Source organism: Acomys russatus, chromosome 1, assembly GCF_903995435.1.
Source record: "Acomys russatus chromosome 1, mAcoRus1.1, whole genome shotgun sequence".
Classification (NCBI taxonomy): domain Eukaryota; kingdom Metazoa; phylum Chordata; class Mammalia; order Rodentia; family Muridae; genus Acomys; species Acomys russatus.
This window is the reverse complement of record NC_067137.1, coordinates 95,597,380-95,617,708: the sequence shown is the minus strand read 5'-3', so window position 1 is coordinate 95,617,708 and position 20,329 is coordinate 95,597,380. Positions and strand designations below refer to the sequence as shown.

The window sequence follows — 20,329 nt, the reverse complement described above, 5'->3', positions numbered from 1 at the left end:
AAATGATATTAGCATATCAAGTGTCACATAAGGAAGCCTGGCTTCCTGGGCTCTCTTTAGAGACTTTTCTCTCTTAGCCCCAAGGAAGGACACCTCAGAGCAGTTCTTACTCTTTCCGTAGGTGTCCCAGGCAGAGAAGGCAATGCTCCCTCGACTTCTTCCCAACAGATGGGTCCCCCAGGGTGCTCAGTCCAGCTCTGTAAACATGTCCAGGCCAAAGGTCCCAGGAGGTTTGCATTGCTCAATGGGCAGCCATTATCCTCAAATAAATACCTCCACAGAGGTGGGCCTGCTAAACTTGCCTAAGAGCTGCTCACTTCCTACAACCTGCAGAGAAGATGGGCACACAAATAGTTTCATGTATGACAAGCTGGCTACTTACTAACAGAGCTGGAGACCCAGCCGTGCCGGGACAAACATTTCTCACAGAAAGCAGGAATTTCCAGGATAGGCTCCAGATGAAAAATAAAAACAAATCAGCCCATCCCACAACCCCCCGTCCCCGCCCCCGCCCCACCTTGTTGTGGACTCTGTTTCTTCCCTCACTGCAATCACTCAGTGCTATGGATCCAGTGCAGCTCCTGAAACTAAAGGGGTTTGCACTCACTCAAGCAGGACAGAAGACAGGCTAGGAGGAGAGAGAAGGACCTGCATTCACCCTAGGATCTAGTCTGCGTTTCCTGCTGGCTGAGAGGCAAACTTCGGCACACGGGATAAAACTAGATTCATCTGCAGGACTATGGCACGGTGCTGGGTTATACAGAGATATCTCAAACAAGGATGCTCAGAGCAACAATGGACCTCATACGCCGCCTTACAGTTTCAGCCACAAAAGGAAGCTCCTTAACGGTGAGTAAGTAAGCAAGCCCAGGCATTCTCAACTTAATTTTTAAACTTTACTTAAGTTTTAACCTTTGCTTAATCTTCAATCTTTATTATAAATTATACCCTGCATGCAATGTAACTTAGAAAGCCATAAAATTTCATATATGGGGCTGGAGAGATGGCTCAGAGGTTAGGAGCACTGACTGCTCTTCCGAAGGTCATGAGTTCAAATCCCAGCAACCACATGCTGGCTCACAACCATCTATAATGAGATCTGTATACATAATAAATAAATCTTTTAAAAAATTTTTTATATATGTGTGTATATATGTATATGTCACATATACTATAGGTATATAATATATACTTGTAGAAACCTTTATAATACACACACATACACACATATCCTACCGAGCAGTGGTGGTGCATGCTTTTAATCCCAGCACTCAGGAGACAGAGGTAGGTGGGTCTCCAAATTCAAGGACAGCCTGATGTACAGAGTCAGGACAGCCAGGCCTACACAGAGAAACCGTGTTTCTAAAAATGAAACCAACAGAGGCAGGTGGATTGCTGTGAGTTCGAGGCCAGCCTGGTCTACAAAGTGAGTCCAGGACAGCCAAGACTACACAGAGAAACCCTGTCTCGAAAAACTAAAAATAAATAAATAAATATGAAAACAAACAAACAAACACACATACATACAAACATTATATATATAATCTGTTAGGTCTCAGGTGGTCCATACATCCAGCTGACTGATTGAGTAGATGAGGGCAGTTAAGGAAAGCACTCTGGAGACAGACCAAGAATCAGAGAGAGCAGCTGTGTGCACAAGATAAACTGAGTCTTATGAGGCTGTAACGCACATACCTGCACATATATGTTAATGTGTATATCTATCTGCAGGCACTGTGAACACACTTTTAAAAGTACATCTTTTAAGACACCCACACCCAAACCTGCTTGTCCTCTTCCTGTGTGCCTCTACTTCCTGTTTATTTTAGCCCAGACTGACCTAAAACTCACTATGTACTCAGGGTCACCTCAAACATACAGTGATCCTCCTGCCTCAGCTTCCCTGCTGCCAAGATTACAGGCACAAAGCACAACACCTGGCTCATCTCTGTCTAAATACTTAATAAGCTTGCTAAGTGGGCACTCCTTGGACTCGTCCTGAAAGTCTGTATAGTGGCCACGGATCCAGCTTTACTGAGTGGATGTCCTGGAACGGAGCTCCTGGCAGCAGTGCAGGGCTGCACCTCACAGCCTCCGCTGACATTTGCCTTCTCTCTCAAGATGGAATCTGGTGGAAGCCAATGGAAACATTAAGCTATCATAATGCTCTGACATACTGTCTAATGTTCAGAGGTTGGTAAGGAAGTAAAGCCCAACCCACCTCCCATCCATGCCTTTTGGCAAACAGTCGGCCTGCTGTCACCTCTGCCTGCTTGGCCAGGCAGCATCTTGAACTGTGTGTACAGAGAAGCTGAGTTCATTAAGCTGGGCCACCAGGACCTGTAGCAGCATACCCGTTGCTGCTTAATGATTTACCAAAGAAAAGGGGAGAGGGGCTTGCTCCACAAGATGAAGGAAAGAAAGACACTTGCCTAAGTTTTGAAAATCGTACTAAGCAAGAACATGGGAGCCAGAGAATAAAGAGGAGGAAATAACAGCTTTCACCTTGACCTCCTGGTTCCTTATCACTCCCCAAGGGGCTGCACTCTGCCCATCTGTCTAGTGCTGCGTGATGAGGTCAGAAGGGGCGAGTAGTTAGTTAGTCAAGGGAAGGGCATCCACTGGGGGCATATCTAGAAACAGAGCAAGAATCAGGCATCAAAAAGTAGCTGTGTGCACTGGATCAGTCTCGAAGCTTCCCTTCAGAAGAGTCTTCGGTTTGTGAGGGAAGCTGCCCTCTGTCATGTGTCATGGAAATGGGCCAGTATCCGTGTTGTCCCAGAGACTCTCAAGTCACATCACGAAGCATTTTGTCACCCCATTGGCCTGGGAGAATGACACTCCGTCCTTGCACCTTGCTCTCGTCTCAACTTCAGAAGCTCTGGGGGACATCCGGACACTGCTAAGAAGCTTTCTAGAATGACCCTGCCTCCCTTCTGAACTAGCTGTTGTCCACTTTGCTCATTAAGAATCAACTCACTCTCAGTCAGGCGGTGATGTCACAGGCCTTTAATCCCAACAACATTTGGGAAGCAGAGGCAGGCAGAAATTTAAGGGTTCGAAGCCACCCTGATCTACAGAGTGAGTTCCAGAACAGCCAACCTACATAGAGAGACTTAGTCTGGAAAAAAACAAAAACAAAAACAAAACAAGACAAAAACCAAATAGACCAAAAAAAAAAAAAAATTATTTTTCAATTTTAGAAACCGGAAAGATGGCTCAGCATTCACTGTTCTTACAGATGACAGGAGTCCCTGCACCCACATCAGGAAGCTCACAACCACCTGTGACTTGAGCTCCAGGGGATCTGATCTCTCTTCTGGACCCCACAAGCACCTGCATTCATACATGCATGTGAGCGTGTACACACACACACACACACACACACACACACACACACACACACACTTTAAAAACACTTTTCCCCTTAAGAATCAACTCAAATGTCAGCTTCCCAGAAAAGCTGTATGCTTGCACCTTACGGTGCCTAGTATTGGGCCATGTCCTCCCGCAGCCCCCAGATTCATGTCAATCAGGAGGGTAGAGGCAATAAACTGAGTGCAGATCTTCTTCCTTTAACATTCCAGTGCTGGGGACTAACCCTGGGACCTCATGCATGCTAACTACTGCTGAGATCCACCCCGCCCGGCCTCTCTCTTTGGTACTTCCTAACTGATAAATGCTAGCTAGCTGCCCGTTCGTTACACAGCAGCCCATTAAACTCTCCTCCGCATCTTTTGCTTTAGCCCGTATGGCCTCCAGCTTATAAAAGACTCTGAGACTCACAACAGCTACGGGTCTGGTTGTAGGGTAGGTGGCTGTGCTGAAGACAGCAAACAATGCACACAATGATGGGATAGCCCTTCCCGGGGAAAGGGGACTCGGTCACATGGTAATGTAGAGGGAACTCAAGTAGAGTTTACTAGTAAACTTGCTTAGGAGACATTAGGTCAAACCAAGTAGAATTTAAGTAAGAGAGTGCTGCAGCCAAGGCAGCTCAAAGATCAGTAGTACACTAACCTGGCCTCTTAGAGACTCCTGAAGCTTAGGATTGCTGGGACAAGGCTTCTCTAAATGTTTGGTCCCCGGAATTGACTGGCCAGTAGGTTCTTTCCCATAATAAAAGAGACAACCCTGACTTACAACCAGAACCCATTTCTCATCAGAGAACATGCTTTCCGCCCACCCATTCCGTGAGTGTGTGTGTGTGTGCGCGCGCTTCAAGACAGGGTTTCTTGGTGTAGCCCTGGCTGTCCTGGAACTCACTCTGTAGACCAGGCTGACCTTGAGCCCAGAGATCATCCTGCTTCTGCCTCCTGACGGCAGGGAATAAAGGTGTGCCTATTGTTTCTCAGAGACAGCTCAAGGAGGCAGCACAGGGTGACAACTATCATTAAGACCTGGTCTGCCGGGGCTGGAGAGATGGCTTGGCGGTTAAGAGCAGTGTCTGCTCTTCCAGAGCAGTTCTTGAGTCTTAGAGTACAATTCCCAGCAACCACATGGTGGCTCACAACCATCCATAATGAGATCTAGTGCCCTCTTCTGGCCTGCTGTTGTATGTGCAGGCAGAGCACTGTATACATAATAATAAATAAAGAAAAAAGGAAAAAAAAAAAAAAAAAAAAAAAGACCTGGTCTGTCATTAAACCCCAGGTTCTCTTTTTAGGAAATGCACAATTCAGCCAGGAGAGCAAAATGACCTAAGGTAACAACCATTGGGGAAAAAAACCAACATCTTGTGTGGGGCATGATGGCACACACTTGTAATTCCAGATCTATGTGAGTTCGAGGCCAGCATGGTCTATAAAGCCTGTCCAGGACAGCCAAGGTTACACAGAGAAACCCTGTCTCAAAAAAAGGATCAACAACAACAACAACAAAAAGAAAAAAAACAAAGAAAGAAAAAAAAGAAAAGAAGAACAACACTGCTATACTTAAGAATAATCCTGACACTATCTCTGCTGTGTAAATTTCCCATCGGCCTAAGTGGCCAGACTTGCAGTCTCCTGTCTCTGTTTATATTGTTCAAAGTGTAACCTGGGGTCAGGATCTAAAAGAGGCTTCAGGATGACATCATACAAAAAAATATATAAGCCTACGGTCTACATAAGTTAGTAACGTTTTCTGATCGAGGCTGGTTCCCTTTTGTACATTAGCCAAAGCCAGTCACATGCTATCATTAAAAGGTGTTTCCCTTTATTAATGCCCGAGTTGTGGAGTGATCGCTCAATGAGAAGGTATATTAATTCTATAACTAGAGAAAACAGTTCAGGCATGATCATTTTTCCCCCTCTGTTCCCTTAAGAGGCAAAAATAATCTCGGGCTAGCAGTCCCCTTAAAAGCCACTTATTACCTCCCTGTGTGTCTGATCAAACCACCTACTGGCTAATAGTAAACCCTTTGGAATGTGTTGCCTTAGCATATCATTACGTGCTATCGACCCCAAACTAAGGATGTCAGATTACATCTGAAGTGTCCTGGTTTTGCTGTAAACAACCTACCTGGTGTCCCCATCAGTGAATTTGGTAAATACATTGATTTATGGCTGTCTTGTTCTGTGACTATAAAAGCTCACACAAACTCTTCACAGTGGAACGTGTTGTTCAGAGCAACCTGAGTCTGTGTCCTGGGGCCATGGTCACTCATATTTGCGTCAGAATGAACTACTTCTTGTTCCCTGTGGTTTGCACGGACACCTCCAGTGACTCAAAGCCTCCAAGGCTCACTAATTAGCCATCTTATTTCTTTCAGGAAGTAAAAACCTATTTAGTCCTGTACTCAAGGCAAGCACCTCTTATACCCAAGGCCCTGCTCCTGTCAATCAAATCTGGCCCTTTGGCAAGTTTTCCACTTGGTGATAAGAGGGGAGGAGGGAAAGAGGACAGTAGGACAGTTCATTAAGCGCCAGGAAACAAAGGGCAGGAATGTTGTTACAGTTGTCCAGGGTGTGGATGGAGGCTTTGGTGCCTACCTCCCTTTTCTTGGATAAGACTCCTTTGAACTTCAATTTCAATAAGAAAAAAAAAAAAAAAAAAAAGTGAGGTAGATGAGGTTAGTGTAGGCCCATCAAGACACAGGTGAAAAGGGGTCAAAAGCCTGGCATCTGAACTCTGTCCCTATTGGGTAGAGACCTGATATTCTAAATTACATACTTTTAAGATTGAGTCCACATGCTGACTCATCCCAGCACTCTGGAGGCGGAGAAGGTGGATCACTGGAAGTTCGAGGCCAGCCTGGTCTATGAAGCTAGTCCAGGACAGCCAAGGCTACACAGAGACGTTCTGCTGGGTGGGATGGGGGGTAGGGGGTGGGGTGAAGGTGGGGGGGGGTGGGGGTAAGTCAGCTGGCTTGTCAATCCTGTGGCCAGGAGTTACCCACCCCACCCCAACCCCTTTCATCTGAAAACAGGTAAGGAAATGCTACAGGGAGCCCACCTCAGCACAACCTCTATCTAGTCTGGTGGGTCTCAACCAGTGGGTCTCAACCCTTTGGGGAGTGGGGGTCAAATAACCCTTTCATAGGGGGTCACATCAGATACCTACATTATGTTTCTTAACAAAAGGTACAGTTATGAAGTAGCAACAAAATAATTTTATGGCTGGGGGGTCACCACAACCTGAGGAAGTGTATTAAAGGGCCACAGGGTTAGGAAGGCTGAGAACCACTGCTTTAGTCCTTCAGGCAGCACCGTGCCTGCCTACCGTGCAGCTTTACCTACATTCAAGTTCTAACTCAGAGAAGCCTAACTTTTCCTTTTCTTTCTTTTCTGCCTCTTTTTCTTTCATGTACTGGCCAACGCCCGAGCATGCTTTGTCTAGTGCTCTGGGTGCCCTCACACCTTCTCAGATGCTCTACTCTCGACTCTTCTACCCTGCTGCTGGCCAGCCTCCATCGCAAAAGACAGGACGGCCTTTCTCTCTTCCTCTTCTCCATCTTCCTTATTCTGAGACGCTGTTGAGATTTGCATCTTGCTTGTTCTTTAAAAAAAAACAAGACAAATACAAAACCTCTAAAACTAAGAAAATTGTCCCCCCCCCCAGCTTCTTTTTGAGTCCATTTCTAAATTATTTTGTTAATAAGAGCCTACAAAAAGAGCCGGCATTAAAAAAAAAAAAAAAAAAAAAAAAAAAAAAAAAAAAAAGAGCCGGCATAGTGGTGCATGCTTTTAATACCAGCACTCCAGAGACTGAGGCAAACGGATCTTTGTGAGTTCGAGGCCAGCCAGGCCAGCCAGGGCTACACAGAGAGACCCTGTCTCAAGAAAACACACACACATATGCACGTACTCGCGCACGCGTGCACACACATGTGTATACACACACATGTACACACACACATACACACGCATGCATGCATGCACGCACACACATAGACTCCAGCTGGAAGACCATAGGTGTGGAATGTTTCCCCTGGTGGTGGTACTTAAACATGTAGCTTAAATTGATATTTCCAGGTGAGGGCTTAGCAGAGTGGTAGAGTACTTCCCTAGCAGGCACAAGACTCTGGATTCCGTCTCCAACATCAACAGGCATGGGGGGGGAGGGGAGAGGGAGTATTTTGACCATTTTGAGCATGCAGACTAGTTCCATTAGATTAAGTGTTGGTTCTATTGGGCAACAGTCACATGCTCCAACCCATCTCAAACTGAAGCAAACTAAAATGCTTCCCCATTTCCCCTCCCCCAGCTCCTCAGCAGCTGCCACCCTTACTCTACAGTTGTACCTGCAGCATAGTTCACATTTTACTTATATTGTTTAACCTCTGTCCCAGTTCACAGCCTAGCACGTCAAAACTCTCTGGAATGACCTGAATGATAGAAATGTCTTTTTGTAATTCTTCAAGGTGTGCAGTGGCGCACGCCTGTGATCTCAGCGCTGTCTCCAAAGGCCAAGTCCCTCCGCAAAAGACCTGAGTTTATACTAATGAGATAACAGGTTAAGGTCCTCAGGATACGTGTGTGTGGTGTGTGTGTGTCATGGGGTCGGGACCGTATAGCTTTACTGAGAAGAGCAATTACCGGGAAACGGGAACCACCTGCTCCATCTTCCCCTTACTCCAGAGAGAAGCACTCAAGACTGAGCTGGATAACAACTCTAGATTCTCAAGACTGGATTCTAGAGTCTAGAATATTGACTCACAGGCTGGGGATACTCAGAGGGCTGGGAGGTTGGCCTGCCAGGACACTCTCACTTCCCGAGCCCCACCCTGCACATCTCTAATGTTTTCTTGATCGCATCCTTTACAAGCTGGTAAATTTTAAGGCAGGTTTTCTCCCCAGCCTGTGAGATGTTGTGCAAATTAAGTCTTTGGGACTCTCCAGCTGATAGGTGGTTGGTCAGAGTAAGGATGGTCCCCGGGAGCTACACTTCACCAGTGTAGAGTGTGGCAGCCTCGTGAGACTGAGCCCTTGCAGAGTCCGCAAAAGTCCAGTCTGACACCCAGCTTTTTATTTCTGGCATCACCTGCTTTGATAACCAGTGTCAGAAGTCCCCAGCTGAGCCATAGATTCCTGTTAGCTTTGCCATAACTAACACCTCTGGTTCTTAAGCTGCTTTTCAGGAACTTGGTAATACCAGCCAGTTGAAACCATTGACCCTTCACTTTGGATTGTGCAAGTGCCCACGAGTGATCTTTTGAGCATTTAAACTCCATCCTCAAAGCACGGTCCTCTTTCTCATTAAAAAGACCTGGACTCCCTGGTCAATAATCTCTCGATCACAGGGCTGATGAGATGGCTCAGTGGGTAAGGCCGTTTGCCAACGAGCCTGAGAAGCCTGACTTCAATCCCTGGAAGTCACGTGGGGTGGAAAGAACTTGTGGTTCTCCTCTTTCCTGGGATGGCGCAGGGGTTGGGGTAGGGTGGGGGGGTTTGGGGAGGTAGGGGGTTGGGGTGGGCTGGGGGGGGTGGGGGGGGGGGGGTGTGGGGGTCGGGAGGCCGTTGGCTACCAGCCCACTGAGGCAAGAGGAGCAGAAAACAAAGATGCAGGGCTTGGAAGGCCGTGAGCATGACAGAGATCGGACAGAGATCGAACACTCCGGGAACCACTTCAGGAGCGAGTTCAACTTTACTCAGGGAGAACAAAGTCTATATAGTACTTGGGAAGTGGATGCGGGGTTTCCAGGCTAGGTGTTCATAACTGGTGAAACCAGGAGCTTTTAGGATGCTTGTTTTGCATTTGGCAGCATGCTCCTATCATATGAACGGGAACACAGCACCTAACTACCCTGTAGGTGCAGGGACAGGAGAGCTGGCAGGCAGCTGTGTCAAGGGCCATATATGAGATGTGGTTAGGGGCATCCATGTCTAAAGACACTCTCCAGATAGAGCCAGGCAGAGAGCCAGAGACCCTGCTGGGGAGAGGGAGTCCTGCACCTAACACTGAGCTCAGAATGACTATCTGGACTGGAAGTGCTGAACCTCAAACAGCAGGGAACTGACTTCTGAAAGTTGTCCTCTGACCTCCACAGGAGTATGTGCTATACTTTGCATGTGCACACACACACACACACACACACACACACAAACACACACACACACACACACACACACACATTCTCTCTCTCTCTCTCTCTCAATTTTTCAATTTTTTAAAAATAGGACTGGAGAGATGGCTCAGCAGTTAAGACTCTTGGTGTTCTGCAGAGGACCCAAGATTGCTTCCGAGCACCCGATGGCTGCTCATTACTGCCTGTAACTGCAATTCCAGGGGGTCCATTGCCCTCCTCTGTCCTTGGCAGATGCCTGCATATAGGTAGTGATATATCTTCTTCAGCAACAGTTTGTAGTTCTTAGTGTGTATGTTTTTCACTTCCTTGGTTTGTTCCTAATTTTGGTGGTTGTTTTTTGTTATTATCCTTTTTCACTATTATTAATGGGGTTGCTTTCAAGTTTCTTGCTAGATTGTTTATTGTTATGGATCAAATACCATTTTATTAAAACAGGCTCTAATGCTGCAAATTAAGTGTGCAATTTGCAAGCAAAAACTAGAGGAGGCTGGAACTGTTCTGGACAGGATCCATATTGGAACACAAAGTCAGGAACTTTCCTACCTCTCGAGCACTGCTTTTTCTTGGCTCTGCTTAGTTCTGTAGATCTCTGGTGGACTTGAAAAGGTTAGATAAAGAAGTTATTTTGGCCAGTTCCTAGCTGTTTATTTAATGTCTTTGCAGGGAAGTTAAGAACCTAGAACCATCCTGCTGACGTCACTCTTCCGCTGCCTCTCTTATTCTGCCAATAGTATTGCTTCAGGGAAATGGTTAAGGAGCCAGACTGGTGAGAGCAGAATCAATGCTAGGAAGTAACCCGACAGGACAGGATAGGAAGATCAGGCCAGGGGTTCGGGACCTGAAGACTTAGACTTGGCTCCGTGCATTTAACGGACACTGCAGCAGGGTCTGCAATGGACCAAAGCCAAGGTCGGGGCCGGTGAGGCCAGCCTGGACCTCTTCCAATATGCTGGAGAAGATGTGAGAGCCAGGGCTACGAGAGTCTGCAATGAAGATGCTTCAGATCCCAACAGAGCTGTCCTTGGCCCGAGACCTCGTAATCTTAAAGGGATTAGAATTAGGAGTCCTGCTTGGAAGCCTAACCTGTTCCCTCAGTCTGAAGGGACCCAAGGCCACCTCCTTCTGACTGGACGCCAGACACAGCACAGAACAAACACACCATAAATCAGCCCTAAGAAGAATGGCTGCAAGCAGACAACTTCCTTCTGCACAGCTGACTCTATGTCCTTCAAGCAAAAGCTCCCGAATGCTATCCTCAAATGGGAGCCAGCTGAAAACAGTATACTTGTCTACTGAAAACCACAAAACGTTGCTTATATATCTCTTGGCCCTCCCTAGAGACTTGGTCAAGGATGCTTCCCCAGGGCATCTGTCTTTCTACCCTCAGCCATGTTCGGGGAGAGCTGGACCACTTGACCTTCAGAGTAGAAGAAATCAGAAATGAAATTTAACTCTATGCCACTTTCTTCCAAAGTCTCAGACTAGCAATTTTACCTAACTCATGGTTTTAAAATAGAAAATTCAACACACACACACACACACACACACACTGGGGAGGAGACTTTAAACCTGGTGGCACATTTCTATAACCCTGTTTCTTAGGAAAGAAAATCTGAAGTTCAAGGCCAGTGCAGCTACATATCAAGACTCTGTCTTAAAATCAACAGACAAAGCCTGGCATAATCCCAGAACTCAGGGAAACAGAGGCAGGTGGATCTCTGTGAGTTCGAGGCCAGCCTGGTCTACAAAGCAAATCTAGAACAGTCAGAGAACACTGTTTCAAAAAACCAAAACCAAACCAAACCAAAAAACACCCCAAGAGGCAAAATAATAAATAAAATGAATAAACAAAAAGCTCCAACAAAACCTACCAAATATAGAATCTTTGAATTAATTACTAGCCTTAAAAATTAATCTCAGAGATGATGGTTCAGTGGTTAAATACACTGGCTGTTCTTCCAGCGGACCAGGGTTCAATTCTGGCACCCACATGGCAGTTCACAACTGTCTGTTAACTCCAGTTCTACAGGCTCTGTTGTCCCCTTCTGGCCTCCTCAGGCCCCAGGCATGCATGTGGTACATAGTCTTATGTGCAGGCAAAACATCCATGCAGATAAAAATTTTAAAAATTAAATACAAATGAAACCAACTTCATAAGCTGGGCAGTGAAAACCATGACTATGACTCCATTTACATTAGCAACCACCTAGAGCAGGCAAAACTGGAATACAAAGAGGTCCCACGCAGCATGGAGGGTCCCAGGAGATGCAGGGGAGAAGAGAGAAAGAATTTCTGTTAATGTTGAGTTTTGGTTGGGCTGAAAGGTGACAACAGTGAGCAAAGTTAATCCCAACACACTAGCCCTTCCTTCCTATGATAAACCTGCTACATTTGTTTCATCATGACTTTACATGACCTCTTCCAGAAGTCCTGAGTTCAATTCCCAGCAACTACATGGTGGCTCACAACCATCTATAATGATATCTGGTGCCCTCTTCTTGCCTGCAGGCAGAACACTGTATACATAATAAATACATCTATAACAATAACGACGACAACAACAACAAGAGTAATAATAATAAAAACAAAAAATTTCAAGCTATTACTGGCAGCATATGCTTGTAAAGGCATGGCAGGAGGATCACTGCAGTTCTAGTCTAGTCTGAGCTATATGACAAGACCCCGTTTCAACTTTCACACCCCTCCCCCAAAATTTTCATGTGAAAACCTGTACTTATAGTTCTCTTTGCACAAGAAAGAAAAGAAGGAAGGAAGGGTCTATGGATATCAGGTCATATAATTTGTAGCAACAGTTGGCCTTTCTGCTGGCTAGGGTTACACCCCGTTCCTACCATCACCATAGTAGGCTTGCCTTACTCACTTGTCTGATGTGGCTGGCCCCATCAGAAAGAGCAGTCCTGAATCTACCTCTCTCAGTCACCATAAGGTTTGAACAGCTCCCCCCCAACCCCCCACCCCCACCCCATGCCCTCTCTATCCTGGTCTTCTAATGCATTGCTGGAGGCCAGAAAGCAGTCAGGTGTGGGAGCACATGGCAGGCCATTGCAATGACAAGCAACAGATAGTCAAAGGTCTTCATCTCAGACCTTGACCAGTCTCTGAGCTCTGAAGATGCAAGAATGATAAGAGCTAGGAGACACACGATAAGCCAGGAACCCCTGACCTACAGCTTTACCATACCTAAGCATCCAGGATTTTGAAATAAGACTTTGTTGTCCTCGCCTCAGAGCTCCCGCTCCTGAGTCACCCTCAACCTCGTCAGGCTCAGCCAGTCAAGTGAGCATGGCCTCCTCAGGGCTGAAGTCACTTCTGAGAGTCCATCTTCATCTGCCACAAAATGTTTCCCATCAATTGTTGACCTGCATGTCCACTGTGGAGCAAGGCCCATTCAGAATGTATGGGGAAACACACATGGAAGGGTGTAAATTTCCAAAGACTTGCCAACCAAGTGGATGCAAAGGCTAGGCAGGTAGCTCAATGGTAGAGCACTTGCCTAGAACAATGAAGCTTTAGGTTGGACCCCCCAGCACCACAAGGGGAAAAAAAAAAGTATGTAAAACATCATGCAAGCAATTGTATAAGATTGACAACAAGTTTAAATAGTATTTGGAATGTGGTATGCTAAATAAAATCTAGCACTAAACTAATATTCTCTTTTTCCATTTACTTTTTTTGTTTTTGTTTTTGTTTTTTTCAAGATAGGGTTTCTCTGTGTAGTCTTGGCTGTCTTGGACTCACGTTGTAGACCAGGCTGGCCTCGAACTCACAGAGATCTGCCTGCCTCTGCTTGCCACCCCACCCAGCTTGCCATTTACATTTTTAACATGGTGACCAGAAAATTTTGTTGCGTATGAGGCTTGCACATGCCCTAATGTTACAGCTCCAGATCCAGTGTTGTCTTAGCTACTGGAAGCCAGGACTTCTGCTGGATTCCAACTGTGAAGGTGTTGTGTTTTCCCTACCTCTAAAAGCAAACCCATTTCCGGTGCATCTGGGAGGCAGGGTCCGGTTCCCTTTCCTTGTTTGTTTGTGCTGCAGGCCAGCTCCCTTCATCCCGGGCTGAGGCGGACCCGGAAGATCTCCTTTGATTCTTATCATCTATCACCCAGTTCTCAGGATCAACCTACAAAGATTCCCTTTGAATAACGAAAGAAAAAAAGAAAGAAAGAAAGAAAGAAAGGATAAAAAGGAAGGAAGGAAGGAAAAAGGAGGACATGACTACTCCTACGTATGGTGGGAGAGAAGGCTTATTGTAGATAGGAGGGCAAGCATAGTCAGAGGCAAAGACATCTGGGAGAGTCCAGAGTGAACATGACCCTGAGTAGGGCCATGAGAGGAGAGGTGAGAGCCAGAAGAAGAGGCCAGAAGGGTAATGAGTTTAAAAAAAAAAAAAAAGGAAAAAGACCAGCTTAGCCAAAATGGCTAGGGAAGAGCTGTAGGGAGAAGGGTAGCCCAGTCCCTGGGCTGGAGAGTTCAGGGAAGGGGGCGGGGTTATGCCAGCCATGCCCTATACCAAATAGGGACTGAGGGATGCTGGGAGAACCTGGCATGCAGTGTCCAGTTGGCCTTTTGCACGGGGTTTGAGACCTAACACCTTTTACATATTGTGCAGTAGTGATGTGTCTGTGTCACTCAAAACCCCACTGCTTTCCCTTGAAACAAGGCTGAGTGTTGCTCAAAAGTAGCCGCATTTCCCAACTGACAGCAGCAGATCTGAGCCCATGAAAAAAACACTCAGGAAGCTTCACCTTCGGTTTTAAATGGCCTGTCATCCCTGCCCCCCCCCACTTCCCACCCATCCCCACCCCCTGCCTAAAGTCTGACCCATTTCTTTCTTGTAGACTCTAGCCCACTTTCCTGACTGTGCCCAGTTCCTATTCTAGGGTTAAAAGAGATCAGTTTAATCCTAGTACTTGGGAGGCAGAGGAAGTTTGGTCTCTGTGAATTCAAGGCCAGTTGAGTGGTCTACATTGAGTTCTAGGTCAGGTAAGGCTATACAGTAAGACCCTATCTCAAACAAACAAAACACACACACACACACACACACACACACACACACACACACACACACACACACATACACACACACACACCAGGCAGAAATGCCCTCACACCAGAAGTCAATGATCAAAAGTCAAAAGTCTTTGAGACACTGTGCTGGCTCGTTTTGTTGTCAAGCTAGAGTCATCAGAGAGGAAGGAACCTCAGTTGAGGAAATGCCTCCATGAGATCCACCTGTAAGGCATTTTCTCAATTAGTGATTAATTCAGGAGGGCCCAGCCCATGGTGGGTGGTTTGATCTCTGGGTTGGTAGTCCTGGATTCTATAAGAAAGCAGGCTGAGCAAGCCAGGTGAAGCAAGCCAGTAAGCAGCATCCTCCACGGCCTCTGCATCAGCTCCTGCCTCCAGGTTCCTGCCCTGCTTGAGTTCCTGTCCTGGCTTCCTCCAATGATGAACTTGCTTTTTGGTCATGGTATTTTTCCACCACACCCGGCTTGGTGTGCATTTTAAACTCTAGAGGAAGTCTGCGCAGGAAGACAACAATTCTATAGCCTTTACTTAGAGTCTAGCAAACTCAAGGCACTCAGTAAAAGCTTATCTAATGCCTGAAAGTCGAATTTAATACAAGCAGAGGCTGGTCACCCCGAGAAGTACACAAGAAACACTAAAAGAGAGATCAGGATTCCAACTGCGTGAAAGAAACATGAAAGTTATTAGGATCAAAACAATCATTTGTGTCAGCCTTAATAACAGCAACAATTGCTGGGTGTGGTGGGCTCGCCTGTAATTCCAGCACTCCGGAGACAGAAGCAGGCGGATCTCTGTGAGTTTGAGGCCAGCCTGGTCTATAGAGCAAGTTTGAGGACAGCCAGGGCTGCACAGAGAAACCTTGACTCGAAAAACCAAAACCAAAGAACAAAAAAGCCAAACAACAACAACAACAACAACAACCCCAAACCCAGCAACAACAGGCTAGAGAGATGGCTCAGTGGCACCAACTGCTCTTTCAGATGACCGAGGTTAAAATCCCAGCACCCACACAGCAGCTCACAACTGACTGCAACTCTAAGATCTAAAAACACTGGTGTGGTGTTACATGTTTTCAATGCCAGCCCTTGGGAGGCAAAGGTAGGAAGATCTTTGAGTTCAACAACAGCTGGGTCTACAAAGCCACACCCCAGCCAGCCAGAGTGCCACAGTGAGAATCTACCTCAAAACAAACAAACAAATGGGTAAATGAATGTTTCCGTTTCATGGAAATGACCACAAGAGCTTCTGCTAGACCCTGACCTTACAGAGGCCATTGTACTTTTGTGACACTTGGGGAATCAAGCTCAGGATCCTGTACATGCTAAGCATAACCTCTACTACTGAGCTACATCCCTGGCACCAGTGTGACATCACACAAAATCTCTTCTACAAGGGTGTCTGTGCCGCATCTGTCTCTTCACCCTCAGGTCTACACCCCTGTTGGTATTAATCTGTGTCCAGAGACTGTTACTTCAAAAAAGCTGATGTAATCCTTTCCATTTGTGCCTTTTAAAACTCCCCCTCGTGGAGGGATGGGGGGCTGGGGAAATGGCTCAGAGGTTAAGAGCACTGTCTGCTCTTCCAGAGGTCCTGAGTTCAATTCCCAGCAAAAACACGGTGGCTCACAACCATCTATAATGAGATCTGGTGCCCTCTTCTGGTCTGCAGGCATAGATGCAGATAGAGTACTCATAAAAGTAAATAAATAAATCTTAAAAAAAAAAAACAATAACAACAACAACAAATCCTCTCCCTTGGACCAGCATGATGGTGGATAAAGGCACCTGCAGTCTAGCCTGATGACCTGAGTTCTATCACCAGGACCTACATAGTGGAAAGAGAGAATTCTTGCAAATTGTTCTGTGACCTCCATATATGCATTGTGGCGCGCACACACACATACCTCTACTCAGAAAATAAATAAAAATAAATGTAAAACTCTCCCTGGTCTCAGCTTGTTTGCATGTGTGGCGAGATTACCACAGCGCACGTGTTATAATCATTTCCGTAGTTCGCTATTCACAAACATCAGTTTTCTTTGGAAAATCTCTTTCTCTGACTCCCCCACCCCCACCCCATCGACCCCACCCCCTGAAACAGATTGAAAATGATGTAGGGTTTAAGGTGATTGACATTGTGAAGTTTGCAAGCCATGAAGAATTAAGTCTGCAGAATATTTGCTCAGCCAGTCCTATGGAGTCTTTCCTAAAGTGCAAAGCACAGGTATTCTGTAGATATTTTTCCCATGCACCAGAGTTTTACCTGCGGAAAAGGCTATAGGACAGACAAACAAGCGCATCCATCTCTCCACAAGAAAGCCTGGGAAGGTTTTCATAATGTTGAATTTAGTACAGAGGGTCAACTCTAAATATTCAAAAGAACCAGCTATCTTTCTGACTCAAACATCAGCATGGGTTTACAACTTTTATTACATTTATTTATCTATTTATCTATTGAAGGGTGTGAGGAAAACACGCACATGCCATAGCAAATATGTAGAGAGGTCAGTGGAAAGCTTGCTTTTTCCACCACGTGAGTCCAACTCAGGCTGTCAGGTTTGGTAGTATGCTTGGCAGCAGGTACCCTTACCACTGAACCATCTCACCAGCCCCAGGATATTTTTAAAAGAATTTTTAAATTCTTAGCATTTCTTGACCTTGTTGGGGGAGTAGGGTAGAATTGGAAATGAATAACTATTCCTCTTAAAATTTAACAACATATCTAGTATTCTGTCCTTCAGACGTGTGGGTCAAGGGATTACTTTTGTGCCTTAGGACTAATAACAAAAGAAAAGTAGATGGTGGTAGCAATATGCCTTAAATCCCAACACTCAGGAGACAGAGACAGGCAGATCTCTGAGTTCGAGGCCAGCCTGATCTACAGAACGAGTTCCAGGTCAACCAGGGCTACACAGAGAAATCTTAAAAAAAATAAAGAGAAGAGAAGAAACCCCTACTTTGATGGCCCCAGGTAAACACAAAGTGTTTCTTCCAGTTCTCCCCCAAGTGGCTGGATTATAGCACCTTGTATGAACCTTAATCTGCTGACAGAATGAAGGCCTTCTAGAAGATACAGTTTTCATGCTCCAGCCTTAGACCCACTAATGGGGCAAATCCACCTGCCAGGCTAGAGACAATAAAACCCACAGCCACATTACTTTAAGAATTTAGGCTTGACAAATATAATTCTCTTGTTTCTTTACATATATTTGAGACAGTCACAAGTGGTTTTTGTTGTTGTTGTTTTCTTTCTTTCTTTTTTTTGGGGGGGGGCGTTTCAAGACCGGGTTTCTAGCCTTGCTTGTCCTGAACTCACTTGGTAGACCAGGCTGGCCTCGAATTCACAGAGATCTGCTTGCCTCTGCCTCCCAGAGTGCTGGAATTAAAGGTTCTAGAAGTTACAGTTTCTCAATGAACTGAACTGGTAAAACTTGTGAGTGAACGGTGACCAGTGGTCTGTCAACAGCCTGGACAATGTGCACTCAGAAGTGAGAGCCCGAGGCCTGAGGCTCCCATTAAAGAAGTGTACCCACAGACATTTGCTTTGCTTTGAATACATTGAGAAAGCAACCAGATTCACAACATGCCCAGGTTTCTGGATCAGAACCACACTAAGATTATACGAATCTGGGATTGCTTGCCCCAAAAGGAGGAAAAAAGGATAAAGATATGAGGTGCTTAGACTAGAAGTCTTCTAGAAAATTCACAAAGAGATTTGTACTCTATCCTGCTGGACATGGCTCTAAACCCCAGAGAGGAGCACACGCCTTTGTTCCTGTTGTCCTGGTTTCAGCTGTGTGTAAAAGAAGGTAAAAACAGTCCAATTTCACAGTGCTATGCACAGGGGATCTCAAATTGTAGGAAAGTTGGCTGGTCCAGCTAAAACCAGCTGCCAAAGTCCAAAGATGCTTAAACAGCCAGGTGTCAAAGACTGCTCACAGAGAAAGACCAGTATTCCTAAAGGTGGACCCGGTGGGCAGACACAGGCTAGAGAAAGCAGCACCGTCAGAGATGAGCCTGTTCTAGAAGTAGCCTTCCTGAAGGCCAGGAAAAACTGCAGACAAAAGAAAAAGTCCCTTCTTTGTGACCCCATTGATCTTACAATGTCACCGACAGTCACAATCACCCAGCTACACTGTCAGTCACACCCAATCACAAAGCCATCCAGAGTCATAAAGGCTGTGAACCAGACAACTGCAGCTTCCTACAAAGCGGGTCAAGCCAGGTACCCTCTAAGATACTCAGCCCCATCACCCTGAGGTGCTCTCTCTTTGGAACAGCCACTCGCACACACAACCCTCACCTCACCTGATTGCCAAACACAGCCACGGAGCAAGCTGTTGAGACCTCATTGGCCCCGAACCAGACCGAAGCAATACGTGAGGGCATGCCCAGGATGAAGACCTGTGCCACGGAGCAGATGACCTGACCCAACACTGTGACTGGGAAGAGGTGAGGCTCCAAGCTGCCGAGCTTCACCCAGGCTCCCAGGCAGTTGAGTGCTGAGCCGATGATAGCGATGGTACGAAGACCAAACTTCTCCAGCATCCAGGCCACCGGCAGGAGCAGAGGGATGTAGGTCAGCATGTAGCACATGGACAGCCAGTCGATGGCGAAGGCGCTGACGCCATAGAAGGTCATGAAGATGTTATTGATGGAGCTGTACTGGATCCACTGGAAAGCGTTGCACAAGGAGTAGCAACTGAACACTAGGACCACGGCCCAACGGCGCTTGCTCACCTTGATCACGCTGCTTTCTTGACCGGAGATACTAGGATGGCTCACGCCGCTGGGTTGAGCAAAGGTACTGGGGGGTGCTGAACTGCTAGGACGGGCAGAGACGCTGGGGTCCATGGAGACGCTGGGATGACCTGAGACGCTAGGATGGATGGAGACACTGGGATGGCCTGAGTCGCTGGGATGGGTGGAGTAGCTGGTGTCCATCTGAATTGCAGACTCTGGGACAGGTCTGTCATTTCTCTCCTCCTGGTTGAGACTTTCATTCACCATGACCACAGCGAGCTCCTGAGCCCCGTGCTAATCCCGACAGTCTTACGGGCCAGTGGCCGTTCAGCTGTCACCCTACCGCTGAGGGAACACTTGTCCAGCAGCGCTCCTCTGTTCGCGGAGAAACCAAGAGCGAATAGGCTTCCCGCGCACACACCCAAACTCCTCTCGCTGGTCCTCGGGAACCCTTGTTCCCCAGGTCGGCCACAGTCGCCTTGCCACGCGGTCCAGTCTGTCCGGTTGAAGCGCTGACCGTCTGGAAAAAAGTTTGCTCCCTGAACTGCGGCTGGGCCGGCTAGGTTCGCTCCCGGGCAGGCTGGGGCCTCGCCCCCTCGGGCGCACGTGACCGCCCCGCCCCCCGGCCTGCCCGGCTCCCCACGCCCCGCAACCCCTCCCACCCAGGCTTCCCTGCCTTCTTGAGCAAAGCCCGCAGTGAACCGCGCTTGTTTCGCCATAGCTTGGGGTGCATTCCTCCCCGACGTCCTGGGCGTCATGGAAACCGTCCGGGTTGGCCCCCACCCCCTACACTGCTCCTAAGTTCATTTGTTTCCCCCATCTCCCAGAGGACATCGCTGGGCAATCCCTTCCGAGGTCAGATTCTTCTCGAGGCCTGTGCGTGTGTACTGAAGGCCGGGGTCCCAAAAACGCTCAGGGGGGTGATCGGAGACAGATCCCCGACTTTCGCTCCTTGCCGGGGGCTGAGCTCTCTGGTTGACAGTTCCGCGTCCCTGGTGAAAGGCGGGCTATGGGAAGCTTGCTTTTC

General features: G+C 47.0%; 1 protein-coding gene across 1 annotated transcript in view; it reads right to left on the bottom strand.

Annotated features, from left to right (window-relative positions):
• Flvcr2 (FLVCR heme transporter 2) overlaps positions 1-19,697 on the bottom strand; it is a 62,580-nt gene extending 42,883 nt beyond the window's left edge. The window contains exon 1 of the mRNA XM_051149525.1: positions 18,868-19,697. Within this exon, the coding sequence (XP_051005482.1) occupies positions 18,868-19,569 (702 nt within the window). The 5' untranslated portion in view covers positions 19,570-19,697. The remainder of the gene's footprint in view (positions 1-18,867) is intronic.
• Positions 19,698-20,329: the final 632 nt, after the last annotated feature.